General features: G+C 47.3%; 1 protein-coding gene across 1 annotated transcript in view; it reads right to left on the reverse strand.

The window, feature by feature from the left end:
* LOC125721907 (neuronal migration protein doublecortin-like) overlaps positions 1-17,800 on the reverse strand; it is a 38,146-nt gene extending 20,346 nt beyond the window's left edge. Inside the window, 3 exon segments of the mRNA XM_048998122.1 lie at positions 4,079-4,422; positions 11,145-11,585; positions 17,705-17,800. Of these exon segments, the coding sequence (XP_048854079.1) occupies positions 4,079-4,422; positions 11,145-11,508 (708 nt within the window). The 5' untranslated portion in view covers positions 11,509-11,585; positions 17,705-17,800.
* Between the last annotated feature and the right edge of the window lie 1,305 nt (positions 17,801-19,105).

Consider the following 19,105-nt stretch of genomic DNA (forward strand, 5'->3'; position numbering starts at 1 on the left):
GTGGGTGTCGACAAGGACCTCCTTCCTTCACCGTGCCTGAAGAGGTGGCTCTCAACGTCTCCTCAGCCTTTGTACCTACAGAAATGGCCCCACTCTCACCAGCCCAGGGACATAGAAATTAAAAACACCCTCCCCACCTCCGGGTTCACGGCTGGATTTTGCTGACCACAACAAAGAAAAAAAAACGCACGGCCACGCCCTACCCTGGACCCCGCCCCAGCGAATCAGCTTATCCATCAAAGGGATCGGGCTTCTTTGACGACGGCGGCCTGGGGATGGTTCCCCGATGTCGGGCTTTATCAGAGCACGGCAGACCCGGGGATTAGATTGCGCTGGACCGTGTCGGGGCGAGGGTGTGGTCAGCCACTACCCGCCCCCCCCCCCCCCCCCCCGGGGTAGTCAGCTTTGAGCAAACACCAGCCGCAAGAAAGGGCAAGAGTGCATAGCTTTCATTTCCTCAGAGGAAATCCACGTTCAGCACCCCCCCCCCGCCCCCCCTCGCTCCCCAGCTCCATGTGGAGCTTCCGTGGAGTATTATTGGACTCAGACAGCACATGACCTGGCAACAGCCACGCGCCCAGTCCTGGTTTCTCCCGGTTTCCCTTAACGCGGTACTGCGAGCCGTGTTTCCATAACAACATCCACGACTCCCTGCTAATCCGGCTCCAGCCCCCACCTATGTGGAGAACCAACACGGAAGACCAAGGTATTTTTTCCGTCACCCCTACTTATCACTATCAATTGCACATTTTTTTAAATGCTAAAATCTTATATATATATATATATATATATATATACATTATCGTACAATTCTAAAAACACCAAATATTAAAACAAAACAAGGAGCTGAATGAGTAAGGTATACCGTGCACCAACAAGCAGAAGCTACTACAGCAATGTGGATCCTGAGTTAATTAAGCACTTACCCCCCCTATTACTCCTAGGGTCATCTAGAACAACAGCCGGCGGGTCTACCTAGATATTACTTTGACATCCATGCCTAGAATCTCAGCCTAGACACGGCAAGGACTGATTACTGGATCACGCTCGGCTGGTATGTCAGTGATGAAGGGTCTTCTACCTGCTGATGGTTCATGAGGACATGAGAACATAAGAGTCTGATGGAAAGACATCGGCTGGAGGAAACCACAGACTAGAAGCTGGTCCTTTGTTCCTTCATGCAACTCTGAGGCATCAGCAGGCAGCTCCATCACGTAGAGCCCATTGAATGCTGCGGCAAGACTCTGTCCCATTTCAAGCACTTGATGTGGAGCGGGGGGGGGGGGGGGCATCCAGATGGTGACTCAGCTTAGAAAGGCCTTGTAAAACAACCCTCAGCTCAGCCACATCTGAGGCTGTCAATTCCCCCCACAAAACCCTTCTCACAATTGACTCGAGGCCGAAAGTTCACATGGATCAGTGCCCAAACGCTTCGGTGCAGCTATTTCCACAAAGTCGTTTTGCCAGAAATGTCTACCCGTATCAAGGAATAAAAGCTTCAAGGTATTCCAGCTAGCAGTACCAGTCAAAGCCCATGTAGCGCCCTATACATGGCTCACCACCTGTCTGAGAAAAAGAGAAACTGTCTTGCAAAGTCAGCACCCTCTTAGAAGGTGGCACCTTATGTTGCCTAATGGGGTGACCGGCATTACTAGCTATCATCGATAATACCGCTTGTATAGTTCTTTAATACATCAAACAAATGCACATAATTCTGTTTTATACTGTTTGCAGGCTGCGTACGACTCCCGTAACCTGCAGGGCCCACTGTGTCAGTCCGTCCAAACATTTTATCCCAAATCAGTACTTGACAGCCATCGGTATTTGTCACCTGGTCTCATCACTCAAGAACGCCTTAACATGCTTTAAGCCAGGATACCACCTGTCAGGGCATCTAATGACGGGCATGTGAATGAAGGGCTGAGGTCACGGATCAGCGAAGCTTCCAACACACCAGCCTGTCTGAGTGGCCTGAAAAAAATGCCCCAAAAACACAAGCCGCTTCTCAAATGGCTTATAACGTGTTTATTTGTGCAGCGGGCACTGAACCCTGAAGCGGCTTTAATGGCTTTACGTAACTCGGCGTTTACCAGCGCGATTCAGGCTAAGTACTGAGGCCGACGGAGGCGCCAGCTATGACCCGTTTGGGTTCTCAGCTTTTTATTCGCCCAGTTGAGTCCCTTATAACTGATGAAAAAATATCAAACACACGATTAACTCTTGAGTCCAGCTTCAACGTATATGTAGAACAGTAAAGTGGGGCAACAGAATGTGCCCTATTTCGGGCTACAGCTGGTACCTCTGGAGTTTCTGGAAATGCCACGGGTCTGGCGTCCGCCTCCAGCTACTGTATGAGTCCATCTACTATTTACATTTACCTTTTACTTATTTAGCAGACACTTTTATCCAAAGTGACATACAGAGCCAGAGACTCCCTAAAGTAACCTTGCTCAAGGGACAAAATGTGAACTTACTCTGCCAATCCTGGGATTTAAGGCGGCACTAACCCTAACCCTAATCCTAACCCTAATCTTAATCCTAACCCTAATCCAAACCCTAATCCTATCCCTAACCCTATCATTGTGCTTCTCAGAAGGTTCCTTCAGCAAAATATGAAGACAGCATAGCATCTAATTAGCCTCAGGCATCCAGCACTTGTTGGGACGTCTGATTTTTCAGAAGCATGATGACTCCTGGTCCTGATTCGTCGGTTTAGTCTGAAGGTCGCTCGGAGACAGCTGGCAGTCACGGGGAGGCCCCCAAAGTTCCCCGCTTTGCCGCACCCCCTGACAGCTGCTGACGCTACTCGGAGACCCCAGCGGGTGCCAAGCGGTGCCAACCATGTCTGCAGCTGTCGACCATGTGATCACACCCCCATGTCGCCCCAAAAAAGGGCACCACCTACAGACATCGAACAAGGCTGCTTCCAATCCAGTCTAGAGGTGATATCCAGGCAGCACAGCCTACCCGTTACCAACACAGCCTAAGTAGATCCAGAGAGACACAATAAAGAAATCTTCCATTGGTACAGGTAGACAAGGTTGGGTAATTCCTGTGCAGGGATCATTCAACTGGCTCAAGATGTATAGGTATCATCACAAACAGGAGCATCATGGACTTACAGGGCATGTCTGTATGCTCAGTAAAGGAAATATAGTGCATATGTGTACCAAGAGTTTTTTTAAAAAAGAATGGTGCTGAAATGTGCGATTTAATAAGGTGTGTTAAACTGTCAGAGGCCGTGATTGCTGCAAGTCACCATATCTAATTAGATTTTACTGCCAGGACAAATCACTGTGTTGTGTACATATAAATCAGCATTTCCATAGTTGTCAAATAAATGTGTGCCCCGCAGAAAGGATTCCCATGATTATTTATATGGATGCAGTTGCATCCAATTTGACAGATTCTTAGGAACGTTGTTACCGTCACTCGATGCCGTGTACTCCACTCAGACCCCGCCTTTCGACTTCGTTTACATGCGTACTGTGTATAGGTGGGGTTTGCTTTAAAACTGGACAGTAATCTTCAAAGCTGTGCACATTTTCTGGACTGACTGAAGATGTAGGAAGAAACAGGCGTGGTGATTGGCCATATGGCCATAGAAATGTGTACCCATGAACCTCAAACGGAGTCCATGTCTTTCTTTTTACCAGAGGTGGATAATTCAGGTTCAGAAAGTACAAATCCAGACCAAGATTTCGTTTCAACCAACCAGTTGAGTTACTCTGTGACTGTGACTCTTATTACTCAACTGGCTGGTTGAAACAAAATCTTGGTCTGGATTTGTATTTTCTGAACTTGAACTACCCATCTCTGCTATATACACCTGTCCAATGATATCAATAAATTGGGTGGTTTCATGTTGACCTACAACTTTGCAAATGGTTTTAACAAGTTTAGGGGAATCTTAGATCAGTGTTTCTCAGACCAGTCCGCAGGGATCTCCAGGCAGTCCACGTTTTTGATCTCTCCCAACTCACAAAAACGTGGACCGTCTGGGGTTCCCCGCCGGACTGGTTTGAGAAACACTGACTTAGTGTGAGTCAACTCAGGACAGATTGAGTTCCTACTCTACCTGCTTGCCGTCCAGAGTGTAGATCCTCTTGACGACGCCACTCTCCAGCTTAATGGCCTCGGTGATGTCGTTGAGCACCTGCTCGAAGGAGTGCGCCGTCTTCTTGTTAAGCAGCACGCGCACGGCCTTGCGCGGCTTCACGCCGCTACGCATCACCGTCACCAGCTTGGGCCGCACAAATTCCTTGCTCTCCTTGAAGTCGCTGTTGCTCTTGGAGCTGGTCATCGATTGCAGGTTCTTCTGGCTGGCTGAGGCCTTGACGTTGACGGACCAGTTGGGATTGACGTTCTTGGTGTAGTCCACCTTCTTGTAGTAGTTCTCGGAGGCACAGACGTAGCTCTCACCTACGAATCGAAACAGCAGAAGTTGCAATATAGAACACAGGCAAAAATACCAAAAACTACCGTGGTCCTGAAAATACCAAGAATTCTCATCCTCCATAACCAGATGAGGTCTGTTGTGGTTTCAGCCAGGTTCTCCAAAGGGGGATCAGTAGAAAAAAGATTATTACCTGACAAGTCCTGGCACATCAGTCTGTACACCAGCAGAGGTGGAAATACCAAGTCCAGAAAGTGAAAATCCAGACCAAGATTTTGCTTCAACCAACCAGTTGAGTACTGGTTCAGTGATGCAGTCATTAGACAAAGTGTCTATGACTCTTTATACTCAACTAGTTTGTTGAACCAAAATCGGCATTTTTACTTTCTGGATGTGAACCTTCCACATCTGCACACCAATACACCAGGATCATCCCCTATCCACTGACCACATTTTGTAGAGACTGGTGGAGTTCCTGTAGGCTTGGTGCAAGGAGCAGTAATGTGCAAAAAATATACCAATCCAAGCTAACAAGAATTCTGAAGGGTATCACACCTAACACACACACACACACACACACACACACACACACACACACACACACACATAATAAGCCCCAGCTCTCCAGCTCCTTCCCAGGTGGGGTTTGGGTCGCCGAGCTCAGCGAACACTGTGTCCCCTTTAATGGACATGTCCTTTATACCTGGACGACACAATGGAAAGTTGGGAACCTCATTAGCAGTCACTAATTAGGACACCAAGCTGTAGAGATTCAGCCACGTATGTCTGCCTGCGCTGACAACCCCTGGTTGGTCTTTCCATGTTCATTACACGAGGTCTCCTCGCCCATGCTGACCTACTAAGCCGGTATTACAGAGAACCTGACTTATATTGACATTTACATTCAGCCGCTTAACTGCTCTCATTTACAGCCATGCGATGCAGCCCGATATTTTACTGGAGCAATTCAGGTCAGATACCTGCCCAAGGGTACCTCAGCAGGGCCCCTCCAGAGACCTGCAGCAACTACCTTAAATGCTCCAACTGACACATGGCAGAGTGTTATTTTTAACCATCACCAGCTCAATAAAAGCCAACTAACTGTAGCATCTCAAGAGGAACAGGCACAAACAGGTTGTTTTACCGGAGATAATCCTTAAGACAACAACTCTACTTATCTCTGTCCACTGAAGACCAGGCGTTTTTTTTTTGCATGTGGGGGACTTAGCATGGTGTGTGAGTTTGGCCCTGATGCAAAGTAAAATAAGTTCAAGACAGTGCCAATCATCAGGAATAAACAACATACCAAATGAACTCGAAAATGTTAATCAAACAGTCCTGAGAACATATTCATCATCGTATCATTAGACAAAAAAATCTGTTACCGGCAAGAAAGACAATTTATGCGGAGCAAGCTAAGACAATGTGTTTTGAAGAGCTTGAAGAGTGTGACTGAGGTGCCTTGAATGCCAGTGCATCATGGGTGGAGAATTGCGATGGAGCTCCCAGCTGCATCTCTGAACCATCACTCAGGTAGGATGTTCCTCACAGAGCTACAGGAGAAAAGGTGACATGTGTGTGCTTTGCCTAACATCACAAACCATATTTCAGATATCTGAATGGAACACCTTTCCTCCTTACAATGTACAAACGCTACATTTGTTTTCCCTAACACCTCCCAGAGATGTGAAATATTCCTGGAGGTTTATATCAGGCATGTTTCCTCAATACAAAATGACTGCAAGATGCTGTTCTCACACAAACAGAGACGGGTGGGAATTGCACGCAAGTCCAAGAGTGGATCGAGCTCCACACAGGAGATGAAGAAGAGCAGACTGAGAAAGCACATGATTTGGGGCTGAAGACACGCAAGTAAAACGCATCACGAATGGCTGACGGACGTCTCCTGAAAGCATAATGTTCAGAGACCTCATTCACTTCTAATACGCAACCCAAAGAGTGTGAAAGTAAGAGGACTGACCCGTAGCGACAGGACAATGCCCCCTTTAGCTCCTCCCCTTGGGGGAAACCCCAGGTTCAGCTACATAACATGATCTCAAGAGTGTTGGGTATTTCAGGTCCACAAGCTACAAATCCAGACCAAGATTTTGTTTCCGCCAACCAGTTGAGCATAAAAGTCACAGTCATAGAGTACTCAGCTAGTTGGTCTGGATTTATAGCTTCTGGACCTGAAATGCCTAACCCTGGATGTCAACATGCTCACATTCATCAGAGTGAAGGGTTTCCCACACATTCTATCCATTTTAAAGCATCTGTGGGTATTTGCCTGGGCAATCTGCTGGATTTGGGAGCCCTGAGATAGCATAAAAAGGCCATACGGCCATAAGAAATCATGACTGTGCCCCGAGTGACTTAGCTCTAAATGACTGAATTGGACCTGCATGATTGCTGGGCCTCACTGATAGATCTACACCACAGGCTTTCCGAACAGCTGCAGGAAGTATCTATGGAAGCTATGTTCCGTTTGTCCTCCAATCCCCCTGATTCTCCCTCACCGCCCCCCCCGCACTCCTTCCATCAATTTCCAGCTTCCAGTGACCCGAGGTGTCAGAGGCAGAATAACACAGGAGTATTAATCAACTCCGCCCTTGGCCTGCCACGACAATGGCATAGCAAGGCGTTCTAAAGGAGTACTGAGTTAATTAATCACAGAGAAGAGGTTGATCAGTGAGGTTGTTAAACCCTACAATTCTCACACTGTGACCCTTCCGCACAGCCTTTTCTTAGTCGCTAAGACCCCCCCTTGGTGCTGAAATATAGAACAGCATCGCGTAAATGTCGCGAAGCAGGGACAACGATTATCTCATCCACCCCCTTCACCCCGGAGCGGCCGTCTTTGCAATTCTTCCGAAAAGGGCTGTTGACCCACACTAATCCGTTCTTGTGTTTTCATGCACCAGAGCAAATGAAGATCTGATAGGGTGAGGTGGGGCGAGGGGGGGGGGGGGGGGGGGCGGGGGGTGATGGGCACGAGGTTCAAGGCGGGTGCTGTGGGTAATTGAAAAAACACCAGTGGTGGGGACAGATGGTATAGTGGGGAGGCTGAGCAAACATGGGCAGGGGGGTCAAACAAGTCATGAGGAAGAATTGAATTAGACGCTTGCAGAGAGGTATCAAAGTGCCATCCCAATTGGGGGGGGGGGCACTTTGTCTCTGAAGGGACAGCAACCAGGCTGGGGATAATCCAGTCATCTCACTGCATCCCGGTCTCCACACAAGTGAGTTTTTTCATCCTTTCTGCTGTCCTATTCTTGTCTCTGATCTTATCCCTCTCTTAATACTCCTTTCTTATCAATTTTTGTTCAACCATGCCTCCCTCCCTCATTCCCAACAGCTGGACGTATGATACAATACCTCAAAACCAGAGCAACTGATGAAAGATGGTATCAGCGGGGCAGGGGGTTAAGGACTTGGACCTTTCAGTATTATCTGAGGGGCGAAAGAGTACATGCATCATTCTTGTCATCCATCAAATAAAATTTTATTAAAGTCACACCAGCAAGACCAGCAGTGGGGCGGGTCGGTGCCAGATCATCAAGGGAATTGTCACCTTTTCATTATCCTGGGCTAATCACACCATCATGAAAGAAATCATCCCCTCTGCCTCGGCGCCTTAGGCACAAAGGCACTGGGATTCTCCAGAACATTCAACATATATATGTCACGCCTGAAGCATGTTGATGGAGCCGGATTGAGCAGTGACCACCAGGGCGGCGATCCAGAGATTGGACGGGATGATGCATGAGACCGGCGGCACCAGGACCAGCTGCCCCGGGCCGGGTCGGGAAGTTGCCAGGTTCTGCACAGTCCTCTCTTCGCATATGGCCAGGTACCCAAAGGCACCCTATAGGATATCAAAGCACCATAAAATAGGACAAGAGCCCCAAAGGAGGGCATCAACTCGAATGACACCACCTGTATCCCGCAGACATAGTGAGTGGGGTTGAGGGGTTGTTTACACAGCATGGGGTGACATCCGATACCAGAGAAGCCGTCCCATCGAGATGCCGGAGGCAGCCAGATCACGCGTTGCTGTTCCCGCAGCCGATTAAGGGACTGGGTGCCGACTTCGCCGCCAGCTGTGCTTTCTAAACCCATCCAGTGCTCGTTCTGGGCCCACGCCAGATTATCTCCGGTCGCTGGGTGGCAGAAATGTAGCAGCTGAACAGCTGGCTTGGCCTGAACGCAGCCAGGAGGCTCAGATAGCAGCCCGGCATCGCTCTGCAAGTCAACGCTCACACGCCGTAGACGGCAAAAAGGTGGGAGCGCACGACAGACCCGCACGGAAAATCCGGGAGTTCTATTACGAATTCCCAGTGAGATTCTATTTTGGCTGCATTTACAGCACTTGAGCTTGTCTGCAAGCTAAGGGCCTTCGGAGGCCCCAGGTCTGATAAGATGCCTCGTCTGAGATGCTGCTGTTTGGCCTTCAAATACCTAACGAGGACCCCACCTGCCAAGCACTGCCAGACCATCAAGAGCGTCCAGATACAGAGCTTCTCTGACAGAATCCCGCAGGCAATCAAGGGAATTATAGAGAACATAAACTATTTTTAGCAGCACTATCCTTCGCTGGTGCCAATGTAAACCCTAAAGGCAGAGTCAGAAGGAAGAACCTTTTAGAAGAACAAGGTCTGTATAGTGTCGACACATGGTGATCAACTTGCCGTCACTGAATAATAATATAAAACATAATTCTATAATGTTCAAACTTATCTTGAATGAGGAATCAGTACTATCAATACAGTCATATATCAAATACTTGTTGGCCTCACCCACAAATTCTGATACAATCCAGACAAACAAACAAACAAACAGATAAACCAATCAATAAATAAATAGACGGGGGTCACCCCAAGAGCTGGGGGCCAGGGACCCATGGACTGTGGCTGGGGCTTGAATCTTGTGATCACAGGTACAGAGACTGAACCACTACCCACCCCCCAAGGTGACTGTTTACCTACTAATTTTTCCACCAAAAAAAAACAACACTGTGTAGTGTAAAATCTTAAACGTGGATTTAATCACTGTTTTCAGCCTATAGAGTAAAGGGTGAAGCCATAGGCAGTTTTCAGTAGAACAATACTGGAACAGAGATAACTGGGGCAGCAGTGTTCTCAAACAAAGAGACCATCTTTATATCATCAGCTGAGAATAAAAACATGGATGTAGGAGGCTGGGTAGATGGGCTGCAGAGAATAATGTAAGAGAGAAGTGCAGAAGACGAGCGAGGTGTGAGAATATCAAGGAATGAGAGGCTTCCCTGTGGTCAGGTAGAGCGACCCGCTGGCTGTTTACACTCAGGCGGTGTTGGGCAGCTCCCTCACTCAAATCCTCCTCACTAGGGCATGTCGGCGGCCAGCCGCTTAAAGAAAAGAGACCTGCTTACATTCAAGACCCTGTGAAGCCTAACGAGCCCCCCGCCCACCCTCGGGGTGACTTGGTGTGCTTGGCTTTGAGCACGGAGTAAGCAGCACTAGCAAACCCATGATTGGCTGGCCTTAAATACCTCTGCAGGAAGTTCAGAAATGCAGGCCGACATTCCGTTCATCACGACGCGACAGGGAGCCGCCCCCCCCCCCAGGCAAATTGTGGGAGGATCACCACTCATATATACCCCCGCCCCATTCGACAAATTTTTACCATTGACATTCTCCCCCTGGTCAACATCTACAGTACAAGTCCAAAGTACGAACACTCCAAGCCGCCTACAAAGGACATGGTTACCTGACCTAAGTAGAGATGGTTGTCAGGAGTTTCACCAAAAAGTAGAGGAAAAGCAGCCAATGAGTGCTCAGTGTCATTCCCCTCTCGTCCGATCCTCCCGTGTGCCACGCCCTTGTTAACCTCATGTGGAATCCCCATGTTTACCAGATGTTTCTTGTTGCTGTCATTAGTCTTATTTATTTAAGTTTGCATTAGGTATGTTTTCCCAAGTCAAGTCATTGAAGTCCGAAGTCTAATGTCTGTCCGTGTGCCTTGTCTTGTTGTTTCGTACAATAAATCCCTCATTCTCCGATTTCTCCTCTCCCTGGTCCTGCTTCCTTGGTGCGTATGTGACACAGTAAATGCGGTCAATGTGTGCTCAGCATACATGTGCAACCAGGAAATGCAACCAATGGGTGCTCAGCATATATGTGGGACCAGGAAATGCGGCCAGTGAATGGCCAGCATATATGTGCAACCAGGAAATGCGACCAATGGGTGCTCAGCATATATGTGGGACCAGGAAATGCGGCCAATGAGTGCTCAGCATATATGTGGGACCTCCTTCAGGAGAGCTGGGAAAGCATCCCAGGAGGCCACATCATGAAACTGGCAAACATGAAAAAGTAAGGTCAGCCAGTTCCTGGAGCAATTAGGGTTGACAGTCTGCACAAGGGCTCAATGCCGACACAGGGATTTGAAACAGCAACCTACTGACTCCCAACCCACAGAGCTGCCCCCCACCCCAGCAAATTTATATATTTTTTGTTTGCTACTTCTGTTTTGGTAAGTGTATTTTATAGTTTATATGTATATAATTATTCTACAATGGAGAGAATAATACAAATAAACCTTTCTATGCTTAGGTGTCTCCAAACTTTTGACTGGTTTACCTAAATAAATGTTGGAGAGCCCTGTCTTACATTATGGCAAACTTGTTGCACTTTTGCATCATGATCAGACCGTCCATCAGGAGGCCCCCTGAAGGCCTCTGACGCAATTCGAACCCCACCCTGCCCACCTTCCTCCAGCTCGTCCATGGACATGATCTTGCGGGAGCCATCGATGGTGAAGATGAAGCGCACCCCCTGCGGCAGGTTGATGTGGTCGGAGAGGGAGCGAGTCAGGTCGGCGAGCAGCGCGTCGAAGGTGCGGAAGCGGTCGGTGGCCACCGCGTACACGATGCCCTTGAAGTAGCGGTCGCCGTTGCGGTAGAAGCGCACCTTCTTGGCCTTCTTCTCGTTGGTGAGCGCCTGCAGCGTGCGTGTCCTGTAGAAGCTGCAGTGAGCACTGTGCGTGGGGCTGGGCAGCCCGTTCATGCGGCTCCCCCGTGGGGTACGGGAGGCCTTGTCCCGCTCGTCGAAGTGGCCGAAGTCCAGCTCCATGGTGACCGTGGTCCAGGAGGGGTCCTGATGGTGGTGAGGAAGAGTAGTGCTGGTGAGTTCTGGAGGGATTGGAAAACCTGCGGGAGAGAAAGGGGGAACTTCCTTACAAGGAGCTTCAGGCGGCCATTTCTTTTGTCGAAATACAAACCTGGTACACAAAATGGACATTACGCTCAAACTCAACTTGCCGACGCAATGACAACATCAAGGGAGCTCTTTGCGTCACCCATGTGATTAAACACACAAGAAAGGGCGGGCTGTGCCTCAAAGGGTATCCCTGCTCCTGCGTTCAGAAGGTCGTAGGCTCAAATCCTAGAGTCGACAAGGGCAAGACCCATAACCCCCAATCACTCCAGGTGCTGTCTATCCCTGATTTTAGTCGTACATCGTTTTGGATAAAAGTGACTGCCAAATAAATAAAGAAATAGCAATGACCATGAAGAATCTAAAAAAAGAAAAAGTCGTTTACTGTGACGTAAGGCCATCCGACACACAAAAGCCCCAAAACCTCCACGGGAGGCTCGAACGTTGAGTTTTCATTAATGAATCTGCCTAAAAGCAGCCTATTTGCTAACAGAACACAGTAACAAAGAATCAGCTAACTTCCAGTAGGTCACTTTGTATTGGAGACGTAAGCTCGGGGATTTCGCCAGGACCGGGGGCGGATTGTCCCCTGCTTTGCGACTGCCCTACATTAGCGGTACCCTTGAGAAACTTTTGTCTTGCTTTGTACGGCTATTATTAAAACCATCCTCATTGGTCGGCTGTAGTACTTAAAGCAGGAGGCAGCCACTCTGAGCAGAAAATATTTATATACAGCAGAAGCACACAAGGTGTCCTACACCTCTAAGATACTCCCTGAACAACAGACCAGCACTGATGGTGGCCACTAGGGGGAGTCATTAAAAGACATATGGACACATATCAGACACGCAAACTTCACGCAGGGTCTTCTGGAGATGGTCAGTATCACATGTGGATACACGGTAACTTCTGTGCCTCTTCGGAATTGACTACAGTGAGAACCCTCACCCCCAAACACCCTACACGAATGTGACTCAACATCTGTTCCAAACCCTGAAGGAGCAGCCCAGACAACCTCCAGTCTGAGGACCATCTAACCACACCCCTCTGAAGTACATTCAGAGATAAAATTAGTTGGTTAAAAAATAAGTACAGGTTATTTATGATGTCATCTAGTAGATTAGGATTCAGAAAAGTACACTGTGAATTCAAACAGACACCATTTATTATATTGTGCAAGTAGAAAATAAATCTACAACCACGTATTTGCCTATAGAGCTTAAATATCTCTTTGTAAATGTGATATTTCATGTAAGCCTGGTGAGTGACACATTGATCTTAAATATTTATGCGTATAGATGATTAAGGTGAATACATACAGTACCAGTCAAAAGTTTGGACACGCCAAGCCACATACAAAGGACAGTAATAGCGTGTCGCATCACATGACCTGACCACCGGACCTAAACCCAGTAGAGATGGTTTTGGAGGAGTTTGGCCAGACAGTGAAGGAAAAGCGGCCAGTGAGAGCTCAGCATATATGTGGGACCTCCTTCAGGAGCTGGGAAGGCATCCCAGGAGGCCACCTCATGAAAATGGCATAGAGGAGACAGTCAGACAGTCCTTGGAGCAATTGGGGTTAAGGGCCTCGCTCAAGGACCCAACGGCGGCAGCATTCTGTTCACTTTGGGATTTGAACCAACAACCTTCTGTGTCCCGACCCACAGAGGTGCCCCCCCCCCCCGCCCTCCAGCAAATTATTTTGCTTTTGTTTAATACGTTTTTGGTCAGCACATAATTCAAAAATAGCTATTTTATAGTTTTGATGTCTATATAATTATTCTAAAATGTAGAGAATAGTACAAGTAAACCTTTGTCTGGGAAGGTGCATCCAAACTTTTTACTGGTACTGTAGCTCTATTCATGCCCCCACAACCAGACTGAAAAGCAGCTTATTCTCCACAGTGCTAAGAGCCTTTTCCCGTAGCTCGGAGCGCCCTAACTACAGAAACTCCAACACTACTGGCATCGATTGTGCGTCGTTTTTTCACTACTTAAAACATTACTTTTGTATATTGCATAATTCATATTTAGACATTTCTCTTATATATCTTTTGCAATCCACGTGTATATGTTTGCACCTATGTTGAGTGCGTATGCCTATATGTGTTTTATTTATATTTTGTCTGCACTTTTGCATCTGTTTATACTTGACTGGAGTACTGCTAAACGAATTTCTGCAGACAATAAAGATCCTATTCTATTCCTCTTCTGTTCTGTAATGGTTGTGAATTGTTGTGTGCCATTGCATAGAGTGCTCAATTGCACCCTTGTACTTGCAGTAACCCTGGGGCAATTCTATTAATTGACCCTTTGGAGGGGGCTCAATTTGCCGAGCTAGGTCGAGGGCGTTCTGGACTAAAACTTTGTACTAAACGCAGACAAAAATACAGGAGTTAGAAAAATGATTTTTCGAGGAAGCTAAAAAAGTGGGCTGCCTAATGTCCCTCAAGACTGGGTCTACAGTCACCTGCTGCATGCAGGAATCATTTGTTAAATGACGCTACAATGAGCCTCTGAGTGAGTAAATATTAGAGTTCCGTTTGGCCCCTTGAGTACTGTAGGACTTTAGATAAGCGCAACCGCAGAACAGAGACCCGGGGGTTTTTATTTTACACGTTCCGGTGGACAAAATTTGCATCTCAATTTGCATATCTAAAAAACAACAGAGCCTAAAAACACAACGGTCAAATGCAAAGTGCGGGAGAAGAAAAGCTGACTGCAAATCAAAAGGAAAGACAGCCAGCCACACGTTTCATGGTGTTTCTGATACATCAGCATCGCGTCTAAAGTCAAACATTCGCGGTAAACACACTTTGAAATCTCAAGGGAAAAAAAAGGATATCAAGTCCAATCAAAGACATGTTTTGTCCTGCAAAGGCTTTTGATTGGCTATCATCCGGCTGCAGAAATAGCCCACTTCTGTGAGGATGGGGCGAGTGCAGTGAGGAGAGATTGTGTTTCTTTTGTTTGCTTTTGTTTCAAGACTCTAAAGGGGTGCCCCCCCCCCCCCCCCCACCCCATTCACAGCAAACACTGTGTTAAGCGGTCAAAAAATACGACTATTTACTTCCCCCCCAAAGAAACATCTGCTGCTTTTAAACAAAAGCGAGCCTTTGCTCACTTTCAGAACTACGTCTCATGGGGACAAAATTGAGCCGTTGTCCAACTCCAGCCGCAACGTATGTCCAGGCAGTTCGGACTTCGGTTTCAGAATCAAATGCAGAATTTTCATTGGCTGTTCTGCCAATTCGGGCTACGATACTGACAGCAGTCCCAAAATCCAAAAACTAGGAGGCAAATGAGTTGATGTTGAGGTGTTGAATATATTTGAATTATAGTTTTCCAGCAAGACTCGGGCTTTCTGCTGAAGTGACTGGAGATCATGTTAGCCTGAGAATCTATGCTGTTAGACGATTTAGGATCAGTAAGCCTTGCTGGCGACTGTCAGGATCATTGTTAGCACAATCCTCCGACTTCTTTGCCTTCCCCTCCAAAGCGAAATGCTCCAGGAAAAGACAAACGTCTGCAGAAGCAGGTTCTCTCTAGACCTAAGCGTCTCCTGACAGCTGCAGCCAGTGAGCACCTTTACTGTGTAGCAAAACCCTACCCTGCTAACTCAACAGTGTTTTCCATCCAACTCCTGATCAATAACCCTCCGCCAGCCAGTTCCCTGGCCGGCCCAGGATATAGTCGATATCGGGTCCTCATTAGCTCCCAGCTACTGTTTCTGAGAGTGGTGCTGAAAACTGTGAGTTTGTCTGCTTCTGGGCCAGGCATGAGGAAACCTCTGTCAGCTCATTATATAACCATATGATTCATCAGAGGGCAAACACCAAATCTGTAACTCCCCCTGCCCCCCCCACAGAGATAATACCCCCATGTGTAGCATACCAAACGGTTGAACAAGAAATCCCAAACGCATAATCCCTCTATTGCGCCGACCCGCAAATGGTACCAGAACCCATGTGGGTTTCCCAGCATCCCCGGCGTGGAGTCACATGACCCCGAGACACACATGGCACGAATGGATCCCGCAGAGCTTTTGACATCTTGTGACGAATGCCATTTGACTGTAATGCTCAACGCAGGATCTGCATTAAATGCGATCTGTTAAAAACACTCGCCACAGACACTGGCGGCAGAGTGGTACCAAAACGGAACTAAAAAAAAAATCATTTAAAAAGATCATTCCTTTCCTATTACTTTATTTACATCATTTTAACATCCGTCCTGGGATTTCCGATATAAGCTGTGCTGGATGGCTGCAAATCCTCACAAAACCAGAGCAATCGATCCTCCCTCCAGCACTATGTACCTTATATACGGTCGTGACACAGAGTAAAGAATTACTTATCCCCTATTAAACACTGACCGGGACTCGCTTTATTTAAGGCTCCAATAAATGGCCAATTCATTAGCACACGCCCCCCCCCCGGCTAAGAGGAGACAGCTTTGTATCACCCATCACCCCTTTCAATAAAGCTTCTACAATTAATTTAAATGGCACTCAAGCCGCAGACTACAGGAATTCTTGAGCCAGGATGTTAGCAAACGATTAAGTCAGACTGAAGGTCTCTCAAGTTGTTATCTTATTTACTAAATACTGGTTTTTATTGCGCGCTTGCGAGAACACTGACTTTACATACTTATGAACACGACATTTACAAAGCGGTCAACCTCCATTCAGGAGAACAAGACAAATCAATGAATGTTTAAGGCATTAAACTTCCTTGTACGGCTACGCTCAAAGATCCAGGGGATAAAGACCCACGGTGCCTAAAGACCAAGCACAAATACACTCCTGCCATCAAACCCCCAAAAATCTCTGTGAAAAGCGCAGGACAGAGGCAGAGGGCGGAACCCTGAAGACTGTCACCACGGCGACGGATATAGCAGAAGGTGAAGCTACCAGGAATTATACGTGGCAGCTCAAACTGGCCAATTAAAACTGTTCAGGGGAGTCTTAGGCATTTGCCACTTAATCTCAAATCTTCACCCCAGAGCCCAACTCAGTGGCCCCAAGCCAGCAAAATTCAGCCAATCCTCATCCTGATCCAGCTCCCACGAGCCAGCGAATCCACAGACAGGAACAAGGGACACTGAACGGGTGGGCTGTAATAAAGACTTGGGTCACAGAGACGGAGATCTGGTCTTTCAGCTGGAGTTATAGAAGTAGTTAGATACCAGATCCAATTATACCCGCTGACAGAACATACACCCACCCCACAGCCCAACCCAACTGAGAGCCCTTATCTAAAGTCACCCCCCAATGCAACCCCCCACCCACCATGGGGTTTCCATCTCCCCAGCTGGACAGAGGTGTTTTGAGCCCCCTCCTCGCAGAGGCTAAGGTACAGACCCCCCTCCTACATTCGCAGATGAGCAGCACCCCCAGCCCATCTGCTCCTGAAGAAGGAGAGGTAAATCAAGGACTCAGGCAGGTAGGGAGGAGGGTGATGTGGCTGGGGGTGGTGGTAGTAGTGGGGGGGGCGGGGGCTTCCATTGTTTCAGCATAACTGATTTCTCGCGCATGAGGCATGCATAAGTAAGCAAAACGAACACGCGAGGGATAAAGCCCGACAAAGACCGTGTCAGCATCTACCACGAGGTAGCGCGCTCCGGCGCAAGAGCCGCCCGCTCGCCCGTGTCATCCCGGAAGGCTGCCGCAGAGGGGTCCGCTTTGCGGCGCACAATAGCCGCCCGTTCCTCCACACGCGGCGACCAGCGAGTCGTCAAGCCGCAATCACGCCCCGCTCTCCCTCCCACAGCCCACCTCGCCTGTCAAAACCATGCATGCCACCATATGCATGCTTTCGGAAAGAAAAGTTTGACAGCAAATACCAACTTGGACCTGAGCACCAAGGGAACTTAAGGCTGCTATATATAGGAAAGCGTCAGACGTCCTGCTTAAGTTAAGATTGCGCTCGCCCACTGCCAACCACCTGCTCATCGCCAGCCTCCTGCATACATCGCTTTGCACGAAGTACAGTACAGCATGACACATGGTTTAAAAGCGCTGCAGCATTAATTCTCTCATTGATCACATCTTCTTCCTCCCCCTTTAATAACTGCCTTTCTCGCCGGTGTGATTGCCTTGCCCGGTACTCACCAGGCTCGCCGCGGTCTTGATGGGTGGGTGTGGATGCTGCAGGAGAGCGAAAGCAGCCCTCAGCGCCTTTGTCTGAGCCTCGGTCCGCAAGCTCTGCCTCCCGGTCGCTGGCGCCCACCTGGTCCTAAAGCCCGCCCTTCCCGTACGCGATGACTGAGCACACACGCCGCTTTCCATTAAAGTTGACGTCATGTTAATGTAGACTTTTATTAAATGCCATAACAACAATAACAATAAAATAATAAAATCCAGATCTTATATTTAATCATAATGATATGTGTGCAACCGGTTGTTGTTTTCAGAATTCTGAATCAAGAATGATTCAAACTATGTTTATTGTTATATTTTAAAAGATTTACTCTGGATCATTTGCTCATATGGAGAATAGCATTGGAGTCTAAGTGGTCTGGGAATTTCGGAGTACGGATTTTAAATAGCGCCAGACGGTTAAAGGCAGGTGAACCGAATATTTATCAAATTGGTTCACTGGAGGGACAAAAACGTAATGGAAGGACGTGGTGAACCGAAAAACTCGAACAGACGCAAGATTTAGGCAATTCTTAGCGGTAGTTAAATGAGTTTCTAATTCAGACAATACTGAAGCGTTTTATTTAAATGTCTGAAAGAAATGATTTCTTTTGAATTCAATAGTACGATGTTAGTTTGGTGAAAGTGGAGAATGGGAATTCTCGTTTCGTTTAATGTTATAATTATTATCTGTGCTGTTATAGAATAATACGGCGCAAGCAACGTCCTGACGCACAATCCCACGCAATTCTCTACTTTGTAAAGATTACTTGATCAGGAGAAAAAACTCAGACAAACACACAATGGGACATGTATTCCTTCTCAAAAAAAGGGAAAAGCTTCAGTCTGAGGTGACGTCAACCACATGAAAGTTAAAATGCGGTCTTTAGGACATGAAAGTTGGCGGTGGTACCCACACACTAAAGGAAGAAAAAGAGTATTTAGATAAAAGAACAAACGCATCACAACCTCATTTCTGGAAATACAAGTCCTGTCGCGATGTGTAAATTCCTCATTACTCAGCAATACCAGGACAGTATAGGAAAAACACTAAGATAATTAATATTCTTTATTTAAAATCAAGAAATGTTTTCAGCAAACGTCATTGCTCGTGTGAATGTAGGTTTTTTTTCTGGAACCACCCTGGATTTTGTGTCCTGAAAAAAAGAATTTCATTCCAGCGTCCCTATCAATTTCTCTATCAAACAGACCTAAACAAACCATAGCAATTCTGTCACTATGTGTAATTTTTTTTGTCATTGACTGAGTGTCCGGGATTTTACAGGACTGACGCGGCAACCATATGTGAAATTGCCGTGAATCTGTTCTCTCGTCGAGGTGACTTATCCAACACAGGGTTATGGTGAGTTTGTG

The sequence above is a fragment of the Brienomyrus brachyistius genome, unplaced genomic scaffold (assembly GCF_023856365.1).
Source record: "Brienomyrus brachyistius isolate T26 unplaced genomic scaffold, BBRACH_0.4 scaffold35, whole genome shotgun sequence".
NCBI lineage: Eukaryota > Metazoa > Chordata > Actinopteri > Osteoglossiformes > Mormyridae > Brienomyrus > Brienomyrus brachyistius.